We start from the raw sequence: 22,645 nt of genomic DNA, 5'->3' as shown, positions 1-22,645 counted from the left end.
AGCAGGCGTGGGGGGCCTGTTACATGTGTGTGTGTGTCCAGGGGAACCACTGGCTCATAATTCATTCATGCTTAGTGGGTAACTGGGGGATCGGGACGGTGTGTGTGGGACTGCGTCGAAATAAACTACGCTGGTTGTATGTGTGTTCATGGTGATGAAGGAAGGTGCCGCCCAGCGCAACAGTGTGTCTCTGGTGTGTTTTTAATAGAACTGGACACTAGCGGAGCGCTGTGACACAGAGGAATGAGAGACATCAGGCTCTGTCCCTTTACAGGACATTTGTTGACAAGGATAGAAATAGAGAATGTCAGCAGACTTTTCCCAGCACGGCTTGAACGCAGCATCAGTTCCTTCTCTGTAGTGTTTGTTTGGACCAAAAACTTTCCGACTCCCGGTCCTGTAATTAAGAAGCCAAGACCATGTCAACCAGTCCGTTTCAGGAACAGTGGGGTTTCTGCAGCAGCTCCGTCTCTAATCTAAGCGCGCTCGTATTCTCCGCCTGGCTGGCAAACGAGTGGAACTTTAGCTGAATTTCCATGCCCTGCGAGCATTTCTGTGCTGATGAGGTCTGTGTGTTGTTGTAAACTCGTGTTGACATGACGTACCTTTTGTGATTTGACCTGATTCTGTGCGAGTTTGAACAAAAAAGGCTGCGTTTACAAGAAAAAAACTAAAAACTGGAAACCAGCTGGCGTGGTGTGTGTGTGTTTTATTTTTATTTTATTTTTTGTTTTGTTCCCCTGAACCGTGCTCGGGTGCCATTTTCCATTTTAACAAACGATATCAGAACTTTTTCTAACTGCAGTCTCTTCTATGATTTACTTTTCCTACCTTTCCCAAGAACACAAAACCTATGTAGAATACAAAACTGTCCTTGATTACGTCTTTGTTTATTTATTGATTTGTATATAGAGATTGTGTTTTGCATTGTACATTCTCTCCTTTCTTGGTTATAGATTAATATATTCATGTATATACGAATAAACATTAAGTTTATAAAAGTAAAATGACTCTTCTTTTCTCTCGCTCAGATTTAGTTGATTTAAAGAGTTTTCCTCTGTGCGTGTTAAGACTCAGGAGTCAAGATAGGAATCCGCTTCTGCTGCATCTCAACACGATACAAAAACCAATGTGAATCGACTGTTTATTGATTAAGTTGAACATGAGATTATAATTTTTTATTAGCAAATATGTACGCAACTAATGATTATTTCCGTTACCAATTTATCTCCTGAATATTCTTGATTAACTGACTGATTGCTTGGTTTGTAAACCTTCAGATAAAAGTGAGAAATGCCGTCAGGATTACCCAGAGCTCAAAAAGTGACACCTTCACAACCAAGAATCCAAACCTCAAAATTATTAAAATAATTCAAAAGCAGCACGTCGTCACATTTTTACCTGAAAAATAACTTTAACTGGCAACTACTATAATAATAGTTTATTTACTCAGCTCGTCTCATCTCTAATTTGAGCTCCATATTTTTACAGTGCATCGTGTTTAATCAGCTCTTCAAATATTCTGCACGAAAAATATTACATTTGTAAAGTATCTGCAGCTGCCAGATAAACGGGGTGGAGTAAAAAGCGCAGTATACAGAGCCGCAGACTGATATAATAAGAAACTTCAAGCGAAGGTTTTTTATTTGACTGATGCGTCGATATGTTTATTGATTAATTTGCCGATGAGCAGGTCTGTTGATACTTGAGCGTGACGTCGTTTCTCAGCGACAGGACGTCCGTGTCATACGCGCCTGCGCAGTGGCACCGAGCTTTGTTATTTGATGTCATTATGGCGCTTAGCAAAACGTTTGGACAAAAACCGGTCAAATTTCAGCTCGAAGAGGATGGAGACTTTTACATGATCGGATCGGAGGTTAGGATTTCACCTCTTCAGCAAAGCGCCGCTTTACTCATTTGCTTATCTGGGCAGAGATGTGTCGTTTTTATCCCGGCAGCCGGTTTCGCTAGCAGCTAGCAGAGAGGGAGGACAGCGCACGAAGGCTCGTTTATTTACTTACTTGTTCATTTATTTACTGTTAACTAAACTGAGGAAAACAGCCAGGATCAAACACTTCAATCTCAATGCGGGTGAAAAGGGGATAAAGCTTGACCTGAATATGTTCGGCCTTCCTCAGAGGTTACTCGGTTTTCTCCGCCGGAGCTAGCAGTCAACTAGCTAAGGAGCTAACGGTGTTTATCCAGCGCCGATCACAACACCGCGGCTTTATTTTATTCTAGACTTCAGTCAGATTAAAACTGAAACACTCAAACCCGTTGAAATACATGGAATTGAATTGTATGTGACAATAGTTCCTCTCATACTTATTACACGTGTTGTAACATACACCGATTTGCAACTGCAACTAGCGAGTATTTTCATTATTTTCTTCACGAAACAGTGAAAAACACCCGTTATAATTTCCCACAGCCGAGACTCACCTCTTCAAATGTGCTTTTCTGTCTTAACCAACGGCCCAAAACTCAAAGATACTCTGTTTAATGTCGTTTATGACAAAGAAAAGGATCAAATTCCCACATTTAAGCTAACTCTTGGTCCCGCCCCATGTGTTACATGCTGGTCAGTACATTTACTCCAGTCTAGAGCTGAAACTATTAATCAGTTATTAGGTTGTTCCAGGATCTTGGAGAACCTGCCACGGTTCTTCTGTGGATTCAGTCTGCCTCAGTGTCTTCTGTCTCTTCGTGTGATCCCAGACTGACTCCCATGATGTCGAGATCAGGTCTCTGTAGAGGTCAGACCATCTGCTGCAGGACTCCTTGTTGTCCTCGTCTCTGAAGACAGTTCTTTATGTCTCGGGCTGCGTGTTTGGGCTCATTGTCCTGCTGCAGGATGAACCTGGGTCAGATCAGACGCCTCCCTGATGGTGTTGTGGGATGGATCCGAATCTAAACATCTGAAGAGCCTGAAACCTTTGCTCAGTGCTGTGAAATTATACATCAGCATCTGTTGATTATATTTTGTATTAATAATCGGAATCTGATAGGTAACCATTAATTAGAGTAATGAAATGCATGTTGAGGAATAAAAAGTGCAGTATTTCCCTCTGGAAAGTAGTATAGATTGGAAATAATGAAATACAAGAACCTTCCTGTACTAGACAATAATATATACTTACTTTCTACCACTGACTTAGTCACACTTTATTTTGATAGAAGCTGTTGCCAAAAATGGTGGCCCCATAGTTATTATATGGGGTCTCTGCACACTCTACAGGTTGAATAAAAACAACAGAGACAAAGTATAGGTATCCTCCACACGGATGCACACACAGTCGTGTTTCCATCACTTCGGACGACATTACATTGACTTACATTCATATCCTGGAGACATACCCAAACCGTAGCCTTAAACCCAATCTTCACTCTAAGACGCAATGATTTACATTATGGGGACTTGCTTTCTGTCCCCAGAAGGAAGTCGAGTCCCCACAACGTGACTCTATAAACAGATTTATTTCCCCACAACATGAGTAATACAAGAACACACACACACAGGCAGAAACCTATTTACCACAGTTAAAATGTCAGCAATGACAAAATCAAGGAGGATTTATTCTGTGACAGATTTTAGATGATGTCATCCAGTCCTACTGTGTTGAGCAGTAATATGCAAACTCACAATTATTATCATTAATGATTAATCTGATCTGAAAATTATTTTCTAGATTGATAAATAATTTCCTTGGTCTTTGAACCGGAACCCGCCAAAAGGAAAGAGGGGGAAAAAAATAGAGTCTTTGTTTAGCGTTAAAAGGATCTGCCCTAATGCTTGTTCGATCTTTTTTCGTTTCTGTGTGTTTGTGTGTGTGTGTGTGTGTGTTAAGGTGGGAAACTACCTCCGTATGTTCAGAGGCTCCCTGTATAAAAGATACCCGTCATTATGGAGGAAACTGGCATCAGTAGAAGAACGGAAGAAAATAGTGGAGTCCTCACACGGTCAGTAGAGTGCAGTCTTTACGCATCTACAGCTGGGTGGGTTGGTGCCAAGCTTCCAATCCCCATCATTATCCATTTCCTCTAATAGGAGAGGATTTTTTCCCACCAGATACACTGTTAATTAAATTGAATTACAAATCATTTTAATAACAAATTTAAAAAATATCCTGTACATTTAACATAAAATGATTAAGTTACTTTTCAGTACACAAAATAAATACTGATAAATGAACGATGAACGATAAGCAGATCAAAAAAATTGTAAAACAACGTGCAGATCATCTCCCTCATGCTTAAATGCCTTTATTTTGCTTTGCAGTTTAACAAATTATCATCAGCTTATTCAACAAGACTTTCTACAGAGGCACCTTGCATTTGGGCTGTTTTGTAAAACAATAACTTGCTTATTTGAAAGTCATTTTAAGTTTGATAATCCACCAGTCAGAAAACAAGTCTTTTAAAAAAAAAATCACGTTATTTTGTAAGAGGGGGAAAAATAAATTCAGATAAGGCCACGAGGATTTCCACAGGGATGATCATTTGAACGGCTGGCTAGCTAAATCCTGCCCAGTTTGTACTGGTGACAGTCAGGTGTTCTTTCCTGTCATTCAGATCATGGTTACACTCAGCTGGCCACCAGTGTGACCCTGCTCAAGGCCTCAGAGGTCGAGGAGATCCTTGAAGGAAACGATGAGAAGTACAAAGCCGTCTCCATCAGCACTGAGCCCCCCGCCTACCTCAGGTACTTCAGTCACTTGTAAAAACCTTTTTCAGACAGGACATCCGTTTGTCTGTAAAGTAACTGTACTGTCGACGACGTATTTGTATGAGATATTCCCCAGGAAGCGTAGCTTTCTCAAAAGAGCAGGAAAACTAACCAGACCTGAGTGTGCCTTTCAGTAATGATTTATCTGACTGTGTGTAAAGGATTAGCTTATATCTTATATTGAATTTAGTTTATGTTAGGATATCGAAAGGATATCGAAAATGAAAAACCAGGAATAAAATAACATCAAGTCAACACATCAACACAAAATGACTCAGGCTGTTGGTTCACACAGGGCTTTTATTTTGTTTGTTTGTTTGGTTTGTTTTGTTTTTATGTTTAAAATTGTTTATTTTTTTATTTGTCAAAAATTTTATTTCAATATATATAGGAGAGGTGCAGGAAAATGCTTGGCTGTGTTACCGCTAAAACAGTTCCCTTCTGTAATCTGTCATGTTAAACATTCAGGTCTGAGCCGGTGCGATGAATTAGTCATTGATGTCTTCGGCGTGAAAATTTGAATTTGAGAAAGTGAAGTCGCGTTTTGTGTGACTTTCAAAAATCCGCACGTCTTTGTCTGTCGCCAGGGAACAGAAGGCGAAGAGGAACAGTCAGTGGGTTCCCACGCTGCCCAACAGTTCTCACCACCTGGACGCGGTTCCCTGCTCCACCACCATCAACCGCAGCCGACTGGGCCGCGACAAGAAGAGGACCTTCCCCCTGTGGTACGCAGCTGGAACCAGCTCGGGCTTGGGGGGGGGGGGCGTTAGTGGCCGCCACTAATATCTTGAGGTGTAAAACACTGTAAACATCTTGTTGCTTTTCAGCTGTAGCAGATGATGGGAATTACTCAGATAACAGCTGTGTGGCATTAAGTTATGCACCTTCAAATATCTTTGTTGCGTAACATCTCTGCGTGCACCATTCAACAACACAGACAAATGTGAGGTAACTTCATCTTAACGGCCACCAAGGACAGTTTTTCAGCCACATTCTCAGAGCGAGGTCAGCCTCCAAATGGCGACTGTTTACCTGTAGAGCAGACAAACTCAACATATGATTGTCATGTGTATTGAACGCACACAGTCCGAGCGTCAGACTTTAAGCGTTAATCACTCCCAGTGAAAAACCGACTTCTTAAACCGTTGAACGTTGTACGATTTCAGATGCTAGGTGTCGGTAAGTTTTTGTCCCGTGTCTTTCCTGCCCAGCTTTGACGACCATGATCCAGCCGTGATCCACGAGAACGCCACTCAGTCTGAAGTCCTGGTTCCAATCCGTCTGGACATGGAGATCGAGGGACAGAAGCTCAGGGATGCCTTCACATGGAATATGAACGGTAACGTCCCATCATCGCTCCATCTGAGCTCTGAAAAGTATGGTACCGAAGCAGAGACTTCACGGCATCGAAGAGACCACAAACAGTATTTTTCCTCCGCTTTTGAAATTTTCAGAGAAGCTCATGACGCCCGAGATGTTCGCTGAGATCCTGTGCGACGACCTGGACCTCAATCCGCTGGCCTTTGTCCCCGCCATCGCCTCCGCCATCCGACAGCAGATCGAGTCTTATCCGACTGACAGCATCCTGGAGGACCAGACGGACCAGAGGGTCATCATCAAGGTGACGCTCCACACTGCCAGTGGCCCATGCTGAGTATCTTTAGTGTAATGTTTCCATGCCACACTTTCCCCCGGAGTAGCGCTCCTGGTGCTTAGTGGTGATGCTTGCAGGCGCGTCGTTGGTCAACCCTCTTCTTCTGAAATGTTCCTGTTTCCCAGTTGAACATCCATGTGGGCAACATCTCTCTGGTGGACCAGTTTGAGTGGGACATGTCCGAGAGGGAGAACTCCCCGGAGAAGTTTGCTCTGAAGCTGTGCTCCGAGCTTGGCCTGGGCGGGGAGTTTGTCACCACCATCGCCTACAGCATCCGCGGTCAGCTGAGCTGGCACCAGAGGACGTACGCCTTCAGGTACTGTCCCACTCAGAGACGCACACCGACGCACGGATAAAAGGCCCGTGCTTGGGTGTGTGTTCTCTTTCTTCCAGTATCCTGGCTCCCTTTTTTTTTCTTTTTCTTCTTTTCTTTTTGTATGGAAGGTGTCCGGTACCATGCCGGTTTTATATGATGGTTCCCCAGCATCTAAATGAATGTTTGGCCAGTGGAAAAAAACCATTTAAGTAGCAGTCTGTGCTGGAGTTCAGATTGACCTGCTGTTTCTAACTGAGCCAGACAGGAGAGAAACACGTAGAGGTAGATTTCGGGCCTCGTTTTAGCTGTTGATACAATCGGCTTACAGAACACAGTGCAGCGGTCTGTTGGTACGTTGTCATCCACTGTCTGTGTCTCCCGTGCTTTCCTGTCTGCTCCCGTGTCTGCGTTCTTTCTAATAAAGGCGAAACACGCCTGACTTGAACTCTTATCACTCCAAGATTGATTGACGGTCGACATCTACACTACAAACCACAAAATCTACACGATGCTCTTGAAGCTGTGTGAGTCTTGTTCCTGAATAAACAAACCAACATCTCTAAGCACTTGCACTGTGGCATTGAACGTGCTTAGAGTTTTGTTTTTTGTTTTTTAAAGGGATACACTCTTTTGGGTGTTATCTGGCTTTGGAGAAAAAACGTCTGCCAAATGAACGTAATGTTAAGCTTTGTGAACAGAACTGGAAAAAGACGTACGTATTTTCTATCGGGATTAGTTCAGAAACGCACAAGACGACCAGATTTCATCATTATGTCAAGCTCCTATATTTACAGCTGTGATGTGGACAGTCTCAGAGCAAGAAAGAAGTATAAAAAGTAAATATTTTAACGTTCAAAATTAGTATTTAGTTTAAAAATGCCATTTACATGATAGTGTGCTATGTCAATGGGCTATGATATAGGCCATTATGTTTTCCTATTGAGCATTTAACATTTACTCAACGGTTCACAACACCCCATGGTGGATTTGGAAGCAGCTCTAAGGGCATGTTTATCAATGAACGGTTTCTGTTGACCGTTGTAATTTCTTCTATGAAGACATTTTGTACATTCTAGCTGTTTTTTTACAATTTCATGATTCGCTTTCTGTTTATACACATGCCTCCGTCACGGGTGTCTCTCCACGGGAGGGGTTGTTGATGAATATGTCGGTAAACAAAATCTGCTCACAGCTACATTACAGTGTGTCATGAACCATTTATTAAATGTTTGTCCACTGGGGGACTTTAAGTAAAGAGTTGCCATGTTTTATGTTGCATTTTATTCTTTATCACATCTTGAGGAGTCATTGATAACTTTTACAGATATTTTACAGTCTAATGTCTCTGTCCAGCCAGAGGGGTGAGCCAGATGTCCAACACAAGTCTGAAAAATTGCAGAAACAAGCAATGTGGAAATGTCTGTCCTCTTGCTGTGTGTGTGTGGTTTCCATGGTGACGTGGCTGTGACCTTTGACCTCTCTTCTGTGGGCTTGTTTTTAGGATGCTGATCCGGCCTCTGTCGGCGTATTTCAGTCTCTAATTGTGGACCAGCAGGTCTCTCTGTCGCCTGCCGTGTTTTCAGAAGGTCCGGTCCGACCTTGAAGTGGGTTAAACTAAGACCCCGTTTGGTGTTTACTGCTGCTCTGGACGCTCTCTGGGTGAAACGTAGCCGACGGTCCGCCGTCTGAGTTTCAGTTTCCCGGCATGTGAAGAAATGACATTTCAAAACCCAGGCCAGCAGTGCTGATCTCTGTCCCAGCTGGACATCGGCCGTGGAGGAAATGTGTCAGGACTCGCTGTTTTTTCTGCTTCTTTCGTGCAGGGAATCTGCAGTTCATGAAAAAGTCTTAAAAAGCACCGAATTTTCTCAAAAAGGCCCTTAGATGGTTTTAAAAAGTCTTCAAGTGCATTTACAAATGTCTTGAATGTCTTATCTTGCCTGGCGTAGACCACTTTTGTCCCCCCAAGGAGACCGTAGTTAGCAAGCTCATCGACTCATACTGGACGAGTATTCATTTTAGCTTATTATGAATTGATTATTCATTTTTTAAACCGGGTAACTCATCCACAAGCTTTCTGCCGCTTATCTGAGTCCAGGCATGGAGTGATTATGAGACAACGGACTCCCGGGCATAGAGGATGCCTGCTTTTGCTGAACTGCCGTGAGGTAAAGCGATTGAGACCGGCGTGTTTGTTTCCTGCTTTGTGTGTTTTTCAGCGAGAACCCCCTACCTACAGTGGAGATAGCCATCAGAAACACAGGCGATGCTGACCAGTGGTGCCCCCTGCTGGAGACCCTCACAGATGCAGAGATGGAGAAGAAGATCAGAGACCAGGACAGGAACACAAGGTGGGCGTCCGGCTTGATGTCTAGTTGCGTCATCATTGCTGTGGTTTTTGTTTTTTTATGCTGTCAGGTCTTGGCCCCGGTCTCTCTTGAAAGTACATGATTTTATCCAGTTAACTAAAGGTTCAGTGGAGAAATAAATCTGTCAGAGCCTGTTTCAGTTAAAGTTAGGTAAACGACAGTCTCGTTGATGGTAGAGATGCAACAGCCGAGCTGAAACGATTAGTCGATTAATCAGTTCGTTGATGGACGGAAAATAATCGGCAACTATTTTGACAATCGGTTGTTTTTCTGAAACGCAAATGGTGAAACGAGGCCAAATATTCTCTTAATCAAGAAGGAAAATATGTATTAGTTGTGGCCGTAGTCACAATTAGGGAAGAAACTAATTTTCATTTTCAATTAATATATTGATTTTTCGTGTTACTCTATGAAATATCAAAAGAGAGTGAATAAATTTCCCACCGCAACTTCCCACAGCCCAAGGTGACATCTTCAGATGTCTCGTTTTGTCCGAGCCACAGTCCAAAAGATTTGGAGTTTACTTTGATATATGACAAAGGAAAGCATCCTCGACTAATCGATTATCAGAATCGTTGCTTAGTGATTCGTTCTCTGTTCTCTGAGGGAACTGTTGTCTCGTTGACGCTCTTCTTCCCGTTTGCTCCACAGGCGAATGAGGCGACTGGCGAACACGGCGCCTGCGTGGTAGACGCAGCAGCAGCAGCAGCAGCGCCCCCTACAGGAACGGTGCCCTTTCTGATTGAGGTATGACGCTGTCACGGTTCACAACATCCAAGCATCAAAGATGTTCCTCCATCCCGCGCCGGATGTCTTTTCTGCTCGACCGGGTCCCCAGTCCGCCGTTCACCGTGTTGCTTTTTATTTTTGTTATTAATATTAATATGATGTTCTGTTTGGCAAAGCCCCCGGTAGAAAGTGTCCCTCCCTCATGTTTCCCTTACGACCCTCAGCGTGAAGAAGCTGCTCTCTCATGATGACCACTGACTCTCTTTCCCCGACCACAGAGGGAGAAAAAAGAAAAAAATCACACAGCCAGTCTCAGATAATATATTGTTATGTTGTATTTGTTGTCTTTTTGTACATTTTAATAATTCTTACAAAATAAAATAAAAGTGAAAACTTGATTTGCTGTCTGGTCATGTAGTGTATTGTTTATAATTCTGCGGGGTTAAACCAGTGTGTGAGTTTACTGATACTATATTTATTACATGACAGTTACCGCCGATGTGATCAAGTTCAAACAAAAAGACAATCTGGGAAAAAAAGGATATGAAATCACAAGCTGTTTTGTTTTTGGTTTGTTTTTTTTCCGTACATTTATTGATAGAAGCGTAGAAGCCGATTAATCGTCTTTACTTCAGAATTGTGATTTGAAAAAGTGCATTTTGAATCATAGCTCACATAATTACACAAAACCTGACAAACTGTAGCCAGTGACGGATTGCCACGCAACTTTTCTATAAACATTCGTGTTCTCCAGAGGATGAATCTCACTGACTGCGGAGATCCCCTGGCTTTCTGTTCTCTAGCGCCACCATGAGGTTGACTTCAAATGTCTTGACAACTATTGGATGGATTGCCATAAAATGTGGCAGAGGCGTTCACGTTCCCCCTTGGGATAAATCTTAACATCCTTAGTTTTCCTTTGACCTTCACCCCGGCGCCGCCATCAGGTCGAAGCCTGCGGGGCGAGACATTCCCATCGGCCTCAGCTTCACTTTGGGTTATGTGCTAGTTAGCAACCGTTAGCGTGCCGACAGGCTAAACTAAGACGGTTAAGGTGGCGAACGTGGCGAACATTACACCGGCTTAACACGTTGTTGTGTCACATGTTATGTGAGCATGTTAGCATGCCGGTGTTAGCGTTTAAATCAAAGGCTAGGCTGTGCCTAAGTAAAGCCTCTCAGAGCTGCTAGCTTGGCCGCAGGCTCTTAGTCCCGCGTCTACATAAACAATCTAGGTGATCGCTTGCGAAGATTTCAGACAGGTAGTTGCCACTTATGCGATGTAATACCTTAGTTGTACTTTACTTAGTTTACTTTTCTCTAAATGACAGATTTAAAAAAAAACCTTATTAAATACATGTTAATGTAAACCACAAACAAAGGGCTGCAGTTTAGTTTGTAGAACATTTTTTGCAGTTTAAATTGAAATATCGGCAAAATTGCAATTAGATATTTGCATTGAATCTTTCAACCCTAGTTTTAGTTTTTTTTTTTAATAATTTCTTCACTCAAAGATTAATTAGTATAGTTTTTTTTCATTTTTTTTGTTACATAATGATCTTACTATAAATTTTCCAGTAGAAGAAGAAGAAAAATAAAAATAACTCTGAAAACACAGAACTGGTTTCTTGATGTTGACCTTCATCAGTCCACTCGTATTTATCAGCAGTGCTGTGTTATAAGGGCTGGAGTGTGGGTTTTGTTGTCGGGGTCCCCACAGAGGCTTGTTTGCGTGTTGTTGTGCTAAGCAATTTCCATTTTGTCCCCAGTGTCTGACCCACAAAGGCAGCGGGTGAAAGTGCAGAGTGTGCAGACGGGGGCCGGCGGGATTTCGGGCTGTCGGCAGTTTGTGTGAACCAGCGGCGGTGACACAACAGCAGGGAAGGGAGTTACGGGTTGGCCCCGCTCCTTTCAGTCCTCCGTAAGCAGAGCACGAATACGAGGGGTTTAGTTATCTGGTCGCGTTAGGTCTCGAGAAGCCAGGCGGTGGCCGAAAATTTAGAGTGTAGATGTTTTCGATTTCAAGTCAAAAAGGAAAAAAAAATTGCACTCTGTAACAGTGTTTTACTTCTGACACGGTCGGAATGTGCTTTTCTCAGGATGTTTATGTCGTTGGTGTTCACAAATTCTAAGAGAACAGCTGTGTACACAGAGGTCAAGTGAATCAGTTGGAGCTTGTTGACGGACAGTTTTCTCGTCAAGAGACAGAAGTTGTGTGTATCGTTGAGTTCGAACAGAAGTGCTGAATGCACCTTCCTTCCCTCATGAAGCGTTCGCAAAGCTGTTTTTTTCTCGTAAAAGTTCGAAACCTGTGTTGTGTTTACGTCAGCGTTTATTTTTTTCTAGCAGTCGTCGTCTTCTCCCCTGCCTTCGCCGGCCCCTCGCTGCGTTTCCGGGCCGTGCCACCGCCGCCCGCGCGGAAGATGCGTGCGAAAGCGCGAAACCATCGGCAGGAGTGTGTCACCTGCCGCGTGTATGAGACAAAACAAAAGTGGGACCCACTCACAAAAAAAAAAAAAAAGCACTAAAGGTTAAAATCTCCGCAGGGGGCCTTTAAGTAGAGATGATTTTGTCACGCATACTGTGATGTCTGTTCTCTGGTGTTTGTACTTAAACGTTAAAAAAAACCCCAAAAAAAGGCAAGAAAGAGCCGATCTCACCAGACCCCTAATCCTTTGCGTTTTGGCCTCACATCCTGCTGCTGTTTTAAATTACGCTTTGACTCCTCAGACACGGCAACGCAGTCTCGAAACCGAGATTTGCTCTTCTGGCGTTCTCTGTGCCTTTATCTCCTCGTCTACGCAAAACACCTTTTTCAGACATTTTTTTTGAGTTGAACAGGGCCATTACCTCCCAAAATCCTTATGACTTTTGAGTGCTAGAGAAGATAAAAATAGTTTTAAGAAAGAAACGTTTTTCATAATTGAAACGAACATTGTTTATGACGCTGACTTTCAGTTCAGTCCTCCTATATCTCAGCCCTCTTTTACGAAGGCCCGGGACTCCGTACATCCACATCCTCTGACTCTCTGCTCGCGTCTCTGTCAGCCGATGTCTGTTGACTTCTGGGGTCTTGCTGTTAGTTGTGCGGCTCCTGGTCCCCCTGCAGGTCTCCGTCCCGCCGCAGGTCTCCGTCCCGCCGCTGGTCTCCGTCCCGCCGCTGGTCTCCGTCCTGCTGCTGTTCCTGTAGGAGACGGTAGTCTGGGTCCTCCGGCCGGTCAAACATGGCCCGCCTGTGAGGAGAGAACGAGGCCAGTCGGTAGTGACAGCAAGTCTCTTTGCATTTTGCTAAATGTTTTGAGGACACGTATATTATTTTGACTAATATTCTGAAAGGACATTGTCAGGAAATTGCAGTTGCTGTGATTGAATTTGTTTACTTACAATTTCACTGCGTAACATTTCTATGAAAAATATCACCTGTTAATGTGCAGATGGTGAATGACTCTTCATACTACTACTACTGGCAGAAAAATGTGTCTTTTGTTGAAGACGTGACAGGTTGAAACTTCTTGCATTTACGCATTTTTGGGCAATTTTGAGGCAGCGTCTGCGCGTCAGTGTGTGACGCGTTTCAAGCCTCCGGAGGGTCAACTGAACTGATAAAGGTCCCTCTGTCTGTTCCGTTAAGGCCTAAAAGGTTCATGACGTTCTGAGACCTGACAGGTCGAAGGGTGCCCAAACCTTTGCACGTGCATGCGAAGTCCAATAAATACTTAATGGCGCAGCCTGGGAAAGTATTAACTAAGTAAACACTTGTGGTATAAAGACCAACTTTATTGTTGAAGCGCTTAGTCTTTCGGCTTGTGGCCTTCGTCAGGGTCATCATAAAAACCCATTTACGAAACACGTTCATCAGCCAACGGGGCACCCACACGCGGAGTCGTTGGGTCATGTGGCTCGAGGCCAGTCCCATTCCCAAACTGGCAGAGAGACCCAGTAATGGACACGGATGATACAACATCCGGTCCATCAAAAGGAGAAGTGGTGGTACTCAAGCTCGTATGGAGGAGACGCTGTGTGTGGCACATGTATGACCTCCTCTGATTGTTTTCCCGTCCCCACGCACCTCGGAAGTGGGTGAAGTTGCGCCAGAAATCCCAGCTCTGCTCCCCCCCTCCCCCAAACAACAACAATTTTAAAAGACGTGTTGGACTCCAGTAGAGATGAATTCTGGTTCTTACAGAAGTTCTGGTGTCATCAGCAGCTTCCTTCCTCCTGGCTGGTTCGGAAACACGTCTTCTAGGAAGTAGTACATGTGGCCGACACTGATGCCTGAGGAGGGAAGGAACTCGTCAGTGCATCTGACCACTAGAGGACTGTTGTGCCAGAAAAGCAGCTTCAGTGCATTAGTCTTAGTGTCGAGAGACGGACTAACATGGTGCTGGTTCGGGTCTTTTCGTGGGAATTGTTGATATAAGACGAATACAGAATAATTCAGCCTTATCCTTGACAAAAAAAAAAAAAAAGGTCTTTTTCAGGGATCTGTAAATCAGCTGCGAGCCAGCTGTTTTACAGATATCGCTCAGTTTCAGCTGATCTGGAATCAGATGAAGCGTTTTTAAGCAGGTGACGGTCGACTGTTTCCGAGCAAAAGTACAGTGATAGATTTAGATTTTTTTCTCGCCAGTAGTCGGTGGTTAATCTGTGACGTAAGGCAGGAGACACCGGAACACTTACAGACGCTGCGGTGCACACCACTGAAAGCAAATGGCCGAGCAATTCTAACAGAGCACGAAAAGGTTCGGCGCTGCGTCGATGAGGGTTTGCGACGCTTTTAACGGCTGTTGGGTTTTCACACACAGTGGTTTGTATCCAGGGAAACCCTGTCAGGCGTAAAACGTTGCTCACCAAGCGGGAGGGAATACATTTTAGGTGTCTGTGAGCTTTTTCATTTTTTTTAAAGGTTTATGGTCTTCAGCGGGAGCTGGAAGACGCAGACGCGCTAAGGGAGTCAGAAAAGCGCTGAGAAACGGGCTGCCGGTTCTGTTTCTTCCATGGAATTTGGTGACAGTTCAAAAAGTAAAAAAGAAATGTCCTTTCTGATGGATTTAACAGTATCACGAGTGTGTACAAAATGATCGTCTTGGCCTTTTACGTTGCTTTGATAAAATGTATAAACTTTAAACTGGACACAGGATCCATTTTGAACGTCTGACAATGCAATTTATTCCTCCCGCAATTTGTAAACTGAAGTGTTTATGGTACAGGGTTCATGTTTTTGTATTTCTTCCCCTAGTTCACGGCAGCCAACACTCTCCGAGATCAACACAACAAGGTCTGGTTGCGTCAGGTGTCGAAGGGTTTTTGGCGAAGTGTTTCATACCGAGGAGGTCGACCATGATGGAGTTTCCGAGCAGCAGCGAAAATCCCATGAGCACCCAGGGGAGAAACGGGGCCTGGAAGTTCAGGAGGCCGAAGAAGTTCATGCGTATGAGCGGATGTCTTCTACTCCACACGTACACCAGCATGATGATGAAGGCCTGGCCCAGGAAGAAGACGTTGGCGAACAGACCGAACAGCTGCGGGCCTTCAGGTTAAATGCAACTCATCACTTGGTTCTGTGCCAGTTACAACAGTAAAATCAACACCGGAGTCTGTTGTTTGTTTTTTTTTAGATGGAAATTTCCCAAAGGAATAAGCTGCTCTAACCTTTTAGCCTGAGTCAAACCTGAGTTGGTGGATTCAAACAGCCACAGAGTGGCTGCAAGCTAAATGCCAACTTTATAGAGGGAACTCTGGCCAAAATGCACCAGCATGACCCAGCAAAAAAAAAAAATTCTCTCTTATCTCGTGTTTGTGGAAGCCGGTTTCTGCCAGGAAAAGGAAAAACTGATTAAAAGTGAGGGTTCTTAAACGTAAAATCGAAAAAAATCACGTTAATTCAGGATTATGAGTCATAACTATGAGACACTAAGTCAAAACTTAAATTATGAGATACCAGGTAAAAAGGTTCAAACTATTACATCAAAATTTCATAGTTTTGACTGAAGTCACACATTTAGTTACTACTTTAATTCTGAAATCTGAATCAGCTCGATAACACATTTGACTTAAAGTTGGACTTGAAATGATAAAACAAGATTATTACGTGTTGATTTATTCAGTCAAAATTTTGACTTACTAACATATGAAGTCTAGTTGTAATGTATTTATTGACCAACTGCCCTCATTTTGAGTAGAAAGGTCAAAATTCGACTCCTCGTAATTACGACTTTGTATCTTATAACTTTGACTTAACGCGAGTATTTTTACTCAGTTAGATTAAAACTTCTCACTTGAAGTTGGACTTAGTCAGAGTGATTAAATAATAAGAATATTACATATTGACTTATGATATATTTAGTCAGAATTCTCAGTTACAAGGGCAGAATTGTGACCTATTAAGTTGAACTTCTGACTTATTGACGTAACATGATAATTTTGAGTAGAAAAGTCTAAATTGGACTTATCCCAAAATCATGACCCATGTCTCTAAACCTCCACTTATCGGGGCTTGTTTAGTCAAAACCTTGAAACATTGAGTCAAAATTTTAATTCACTGAGGCGAAGTTGTTGTACATTTATCATCTGTCATCATTTTGAGAAGAGACGTCGAGCTTTGACGCGTCTTATAATTATCACATTCTTCCGACTTAATGTCTCACCATTTTGGATCTGCCATGACTATTCTTCTCGGTCGTAAAATTTCATCGTCGTGTTCATTTTTTTTGTCTGGCGGGAGTGGGCCTCCACGCACGTACTGCACTGTTTTCCATGATAGTCCGAAAAAAAAGCTGCCTCCAGAGAATGTCACAGAGCTTAACACCGACGTGTAAAGTACCGGACATGAATCCCTATGTACTTAATGACACGATGCAGTTCCCTCAGGTGTGAGTACTTGCTAGACTGAAGTCCTAAAACGTAGCGTCTTAGACATTAGTAGGAGACAAGCTCTTCTAAAGCACCGGCAGACATTCTGTCAGAGCTGCTGTTATTGTTTACCGAAAAAGCCAACCTTTGACATTCCTGTCATTTCAGCTCGGGCACGGTTCTATCCTGATAGCGCACTCGACACTGCACCACCCTGACATTACAGCAGAATTAGTCCCCGTGTACCTGCATTTAAAACCGTCTGTGGAATATAACACGGCTGCAGAAAGGAACCCGCAAACACGCACACCGACTGTTTCACGGCGGCCCGGAGGGGACGTCTGCAGTAGACAGACCCAGGACCGTATCATTAACCTGGAATGTGAACAGGAGCTTCTGGCCACAAACTGCTGAGCGTCATCAGAAAGAGACAGGCTGCACCTACGGCGGCTGGTTTTGCCTACTTTCAGCCCCCCTGCTGCCACAACGACCAAATGAAACGCCACAAGAGCCCCAGAAGTCAGCGGGTCCTGTGCGGCATCTAAGTCCACAGGCTGCGTCCCCATGCGGGTGCAGGCTGCTCGGGTCTGCGGTGTCTCGTTAAACGCTCGACCGCGGTCAGAGATGATGAAACCGAACCCGATCCAAGTGAGAAGCTGTCTTTCTGTCATTCGTTCAAACCGACCCTTTAAGGAAATACCCGATGGGGTTAAACAACGGCGGTAGTTTAAGCATCGCTGCGGTAGGACTCGGGGATTCGCGCCTTGTTCCTGCGCTAAGCGTCTAAAAAGGATACAGTCATGACGATTCCTCCAAACAGGAACATGAAAACAAAATCTGCCGTCCGTCCCCGGAAACAGCCCTCCTCCAGCATCCGGCAGTATCGATAGCTTGCTTTCGGTTAAGGACTCTGCTGTGTTTTTGTACATAAACCCAGATACTCATCCTGCGTTTGATCCGAGGAACCGCCGCGATAAAAGATACAGAAAGATGATGTTGAACACGAAACTGAATCCAAGAGAGCCGAAGAAGAGGAAGCTGGTTATCAGACGCCATACCTGAGAGAAAGCGAGAGAGAGAAAACAAAACGAGGGTAAATATGATGATGTGCCTTCTGGGCATGTTTGAGGTTTTATTAAAATGGTTGATAACTGTTACCTGGTATCTTCTGATGATGAGGTCGGGGTTGAAGTAGAGCTGGAAGGGGGTGATGACCTCAAGTTGCTAAAAAAAAAAAAAAAAAAGGTTGAGGTTAACCGGCAGGTGACGTACCAGGACACGCGTGGGAAGTCTTTATGTTGTGGACATTTGACGTGTTGCTTTGCCAGATGTGACGCATCCACAGTGGCGAGACACACACAACTGGAATATTTACCTCACCTCCAAACCCAGCTGCTCTCCTCTCACTGCGACCGGTGCGATCGCGCGTCGATCGGCGAACCCGCACGCGTTCGGCGCTTTTACCTCAACTTCGGCCCAGCGCGTGACCTCGAATCTGACGCTTCCGCTCCTTTCATTGCTCGGACTTAAAATGACGCTTCAGCTCCCTTTAGCTGCCTACACTTCAGTTACCGCTTCCGTTTCCTGTCCGTACTCTGAGGCTCCATCTCCCTACCTGCTTCGGCCTCATCTGCAGCTCCCTTGCAACACCTCACGAGTTCAAATTTTGAAGCGGTCCGGCTTGTTTGCGTCGTTTTCGAAAGCCCCACAGACTCAGACTGAATCTTGCCTTTTCTGGGTGAAAGACACACTTACTCTCTCTGTAGGCGAAACAAGCGACACCTGACAAAAAACCGAATGCAGCTCACCCCTCACCAACGTGTCTGGAATTACATGCAGTCTTAAAAGTTCATAATTCAGTTCTTAAGTAACATTAGACCGTGAATTTCCCTGACATTAGTGTATGTTTTCTGTCCAATCTCAGCCCGGAGGTCAGAGTTTGAAACCCCCCCTGTTGCTTTCCTGACTGTCGCTGAGTTGCTGTTGCTGTTGCTGTTTCTTACCACGGCAGCGGTGGTGAGGACGCAGGCGGTCGTATACGCTCGGGTCACCACGGGGATCTGAAAATACTCCTGGGTGAAGCTGTGAGCCATCGCTGCTGCTGCTGCCTCACTGTCAACCATGATTTACCCACTGAATGAGCAGCACAGGCCCCGCCCCTCCTCCCCTCCCTGCACCGGCCAATCGGATTCCCTCGTCAATTAACACCATCCACCCCACACACACACACACACACACACACACACACACACGCTGTCAACCATTAACTCATTACAGTCACTTTTAAGGAAAGCAGAAATATAATTCATGCATTTTTTTTTTCCCTGGCAACTCCACTGTTTTGATCTCTTCGTCTTTTTGAACAGACACTAACTTTGCCCCTGATCTCAGCCGGATTCAGTTTGTGGAATAAAGATACAAAAGGTCACATAGCTGACGAACAGTGACAGAATACAATGAGATTTTAAAAAAATAAGACAACCGCTATTTCAACTAATATTGTGCGAGAATTAATTTACAAAATTATCGGTTTTTGAAAAAATTACTTAGAATTCTTATGCTGGGTTTATCAATAAATAATCATCTATATTTATATCTATGTATTTGTTAAATCCTCAATGAGTCAGTCTATAAAATGTTGAACTTCAGCAGCAAAAACATGTTGTAGAACAGTTTTTTTGAGACATGCGACGACATCGTTCTGTAAAATCAAATATCACGTTTTTGTTTTTGTTTTTTGTTGTTGTTTTTTTTTTTTCTGCCAAATTCCAAATATTTGAAACGTGGCTAATTTCTGATGACGTTTTCAGTTGTACAACAACTGACATCGATTAGTAACGTTTGGAAGATTATTCAGAAGTGGCTGGAGAGTGAACTTATTTCTCAGTTAAATTCATACAATGTGTTTGTTGGTTTATTGTTTTTTTTTTTTAACATAACATTTTTCTCTTATTCACCACAAAGACTGAAGTGCAGCAAATTATTCAAGAACTTGACATTTAGATTTTTTTTAAAAAAAGAGGAAATTTATTTCACCATTCACAACAGGTTAAAAAACCAAAAAAAAAAGCATTAAAAAACGTACTTTTTGATACAAATTTTAATGGAGTGTAAATATGTCGTTAGTTTTCTGTGGCGAATCAGCTTTAATCTCCTCCCGAAGGCAGCAGAGTTTGGTAAAAAGGTTATGGTTTCATTAGAGGGAAACAATATGCAGTTCATACATTTCAATGTACATGGTATAGGCTACGTATGAGTAAAAAAAAATAATAATCAAAGACATGTATGTACAAGAAACCTTTGCTAAAGTTGAATGCATATAAATATTTTTCCAAAGCAGCCAGAGTTCACTGGTTAACACTCGAAACGAGATGTAGAAAAGACTCAAACGACGAAAGCGACAGACTGTGAAGAAACAACAAAGTCCGGAGGATGAAAACCGGAATGACTCGTCAGTGTCCCGCACTGAAAAACTGAGGTCTGCTGAACACGGGGGGCCTTCACATGTCGAGCGCCGCAGCAGAGGAAACTGGCAGATGAGCGGGGAAGGCGGACCTCGACCCGGGCCGCCCTGACCCACGGAGAGGTCGCCATGGGAGACTTTGAGGTCCATGAGATCCTTCCGTTATCCAGCAGGGCTGGAGGAAGCGTTCGGGTCCTTCACTCGAGTAAAAGAATCGATAGCAACAAGCAGAAGTCCTGATTCAAAATCCTACAAAACAGGAGTAAAAGTACTTGTTCTGTGGTAAAACGCCCCCCTGTGACGGATCTACGGTCGTGTGTGAAACGATCGGTTGGCTAATACTGATGGGTCCGTGTGTCGGCGGCATTTTCCCGGTGCAGCTGCTCACGGTGGAGCTGGTTTTTAGTTCGTTCAGCAGAGGAATCCGAAGCGTCGTGAGGTGATTAACAGGAGAAGAGCGATTAAAGAAAACAAAAAAAAAACAAATGAAGTTCCGCTACACAAATGATCTAAATTCTAGGGATTTTCGATCCTTTTCATGAAATACTGGATCATTTAAACCCGTTTGAGCTGGAACTGCCAACGACCCATCTGAAACACGGAGCCCCAGCAAGAAAGAGGTCCCGAACCAAAAGGGTTCAAACTGCGTCCCGAACCCGTACCACACACTACCGCTACTACGTAGTGTACTCAAGTATACTCAAACCAGAAAGTACGCACTCTACAAACAAGTCCCGTTTCCTGTTGTACACCAGCGGCAACAACAGCGAACTATGCTGATTAGTGTGTAGCACATACCGCACACAGTTAGTGTGTAGTATGAGTCTGGAACTTTAACAATATTTTGTATTTGGTTTTCTTAATCTTAAAAGCGATGATCAACCGTAGTTGTCAAAAATAAATGTGCTGGAGCTGCAGCAATTGGTCGACGGGCAGAAAATCAGTCGGCGAGCATTTTGACAGTCGAGTAACCATTTCGGTCGATTCTTCACCAAAAATGTCCGAATATTTTTGGTTCTCTAGCTTCTCATCGTCACACGTGACGATAGAAACTGAATTTCCGCGGACCCTGGACCATTGGTCAGACGGAGCGAGAGATCCGAAGTTGCCGCCTCGGTCTCGACGAGCGCTCGCTACCCAGACGAAACGATTCATCGGAAAAAAAAAATTAATCGGCAGATTAATCGACTAAACAATAAGAGTCAGTTCCGGCCCTACGGTATTAGTCTCTGAAATGGAGTCGAGTAGAGGTATAAAGACGCAGAAAATGGAAATGCTCAGAGTACAAGTACCTCAAAATCTTTCTTGTAATTGTACTTAGTTACTTTACTGTACTTTTACTGTACTTAGTTATCTTGGTCTGGTAATCCAGTAAAACGGCCCGAAAGGCAACAACAGGGTCAAAGTCAAAGTCCAGGTCGAGCACCACGTCGGGGATAAGCAGCGACTTCATCGAGGACATGGTCTGGGGAAACATGCCGCCCCTCCTGCAGGGCGCCGGCGTTGCCCTCTAGGTGGCGCCGCCGAGCTTGTCCTGCCCCGCACAGGCGCCGCGGGCCGCGGGGAGGGCGACGGCCCCCCGGGGCCTCTCGCACCCTCCCGCCGGAAGGGCGCCATCGAACCCCGGCGTTCGCTCCGTCTCCCCTCGCCGCACGATCCCAGACTTGCTTCGCGGCCCCAGCGTCGCGGGCGGGAGAAGCGGGTGACGCGACGCGCGGCCCGAGGGGCTGCACGAGCGGAGACGTCAGAAAGGGCATCAGGCCCAAATCACGTCCCTACCTACTGAAATCTTGAGCGTCTGGTAAAGTAAAATACACCTGGACTCGTTAAAGCCCCGTCGCTGCCGGGACCGTTTGCCGGGAGTCGGTGGCTCGGGCTCGTGCGGAGTTATAAGTGCTTTGACATCCACGCGACCAGGTGCAGTGGGAAAAAAACCCGAACCCCTCAGATCCGGCTGGTGCGATGAGGAGACCGGGACCTTCTTCACGTCAACACGTGGGACGAACCCACCTGTCGTCCGCTCTTCCTCGGGCACCCGGACCGGACAACTGCCGCTACTGCGCACGAGCAGCACTCGGACGGGAACGCGCGGTAATTTTTTCATTTTCCTCCGCAGACTTTTTTTTTTCTGTCAAAGTTTGCACCGCATTCGGTTGGAAACCTCGGTGAGGCCACGCGGGATGAGGGCGAGCTGATGCCCGAGAGACTCGCTCTGGGGGGAAGAAAGCCCAGGCCGGTCTGGAAGCCGGTGCGGGCGCGGGCGCACAAACCGGTCCGCCACCGGTTCCCAGAGCTCTGCCTCTGGTTTGGGTTTTGGTCCGATTCGTGGTCGGCGCGAGTCCGGTCGGCAGGGTGTGATCGCACCCCTAAAAGAGCAAAGTGTTGGTGGGACACGTTGCTGGATGTCAGGGCCCCGCGCTGCGGCTTTACAACGCGGCGGATGTGCAGACCCGCCCGCTGCGGCTTCAGGTCCGGTGCCACCCCTCAGAGGGTCCGGTGCCACCCGTGGCGAAACAAACGAAACGGATCCGCCGCGG

General features: G+C 44.8%; 2 protein-coding genes across 3 annotated transcripts; one reads left to right on the top strand and one right to left on the bottom strand.

Moving 5' to 3' along the window:
* The first annotated feature begins 1,722 nt into the window (after positions 1–1,722).
* smarcb1a (SWI/SNF related, matrix associated, actin dependent regulator of chromatin, subfamily b, member 1a) lies at positions 1,723–10,192 on the top strand. 2 transcript variants are annotated; one of them, XR_005709584.1, is made up of 10 exons: positions 1,723–1,876; positions 3,849–3,960; positions 4,573–4,702; positions 5,314–5,451; positions 5,938–6,065; positions 6,181–6,347; positions 6,506–6,696; positions 8,916–9,047; positions 9,717–9,812; positions 10,019–10,192. XR_005709584.1 is itself a non-coding variant. In XM_040156108.1 (9 exons), exons 1-9 carry the CDS (start codon positions 1,793–1,795, stop codon positions 9,754–9,756), a joined length of 1,122 nt encoding a protein of 373 aa, XP_040012042.1. In that variant the 5' UTR covers positions 1,723–1,792; the 3' UTR covers positions 9,757–10,192. The 2 variants fall into 2 exon arrangements, 1 of the variants encoding a protein (XP_040012042.1); XM_040156108.1 differs by having other exon boundaries at positions 9,717–10,192.
* Positions 10,193–13,973: 3,781 nt separating this feature from the next.
* On the bottom strand, positions 13,974–18,753 carry derl3 (derlin 3). Its single transcript, XM_040155806.1, has 6 exons — positions 18,649–18,753; positions 17,804–17,869; positions 17,630–17,703; positions 17,442–17,535; positions 15,120–15,315; positions 13,974–14,068 (listed from the first exon to the last, which is right to left on the bottom strand). The coding sequence occupies exons 1-6, from the start codon at positions 18,736–18,738 to the stop codon at positions 13,974–13,976; spliced, it is 615 nt and encodes a 204-aa protein (XP_040011740.1). The 5' UTR covers positions 18,739–18,753.
* Between the last annotated feature and the right edge of the window lie 3,892 nt (positions 18,754–22,645).

This window comes from Xiphias gladius, chromosome 19 (genome assembly GCF_016859285.1).
Source record: "Xiphias gladius isolate SHS-SW01 ecotype Sanya breed wild chromosome 19, ASM1685928v1, whole genome shotgun sequence".
In the NCBI taxonomy this organism is placed as follows: domain Eukaryota; kingdom Metazoa; phylum Chordata; class Actinopteri; order Istiophoriformes; family Xiphiidae; genus Xiphias; species Xiphias gladius.
Note: the sequence above shows the minus strand (reverse complement) of the source record. Positions and strands in the feature narration are given on the sequence as shown.

Bases quoted from the DNA above. Each gene is read 5' to 3' on its own strand.
- smarcb1a (XM_040156108.1), top strand. From the start codon at position 1,793: ATGGCGCTTAGCAAAACGTTTGGACAAAAACCGGTCAAATTTCAGCTC. The intron at 4,703-5,313 runs GTACTTCAGTCA...GTCTGTCGCCAG, and splicing joins GAGCCCCCCGCCTACCTCAG to GGAACAGAAGGCGAAGAGGA. The intron at 9,048-9,716 runs GTGGGCGTCCGG...TTTGCTCCACAG, and splicing joins GACCAGGACAGGAACACAAG to GCGAATGAGGCGACTGGCGA.
- derl3 (XM_040155806.1), bottom strand. From the start codon at position 18,738: ATGGCTCACAGCTTCACCCAGGAGTATTTTCAGATCCCCGTGGTGACC. The intron at 17,870-18,648 runs GTAAGAAACAGC...TTTTTTTTTTAG, and splicing joins TCCTCACCACCGCTGCCGTG to CAACTTGAGGTCATCACCCC. The intron at 17,704-17,803 runs GTAACAGTTATC...GCTTTCTCTCAG, and splicing joins TCATCATCAGAAGATACCAG to GTATGGCGTCTGATAACCAG.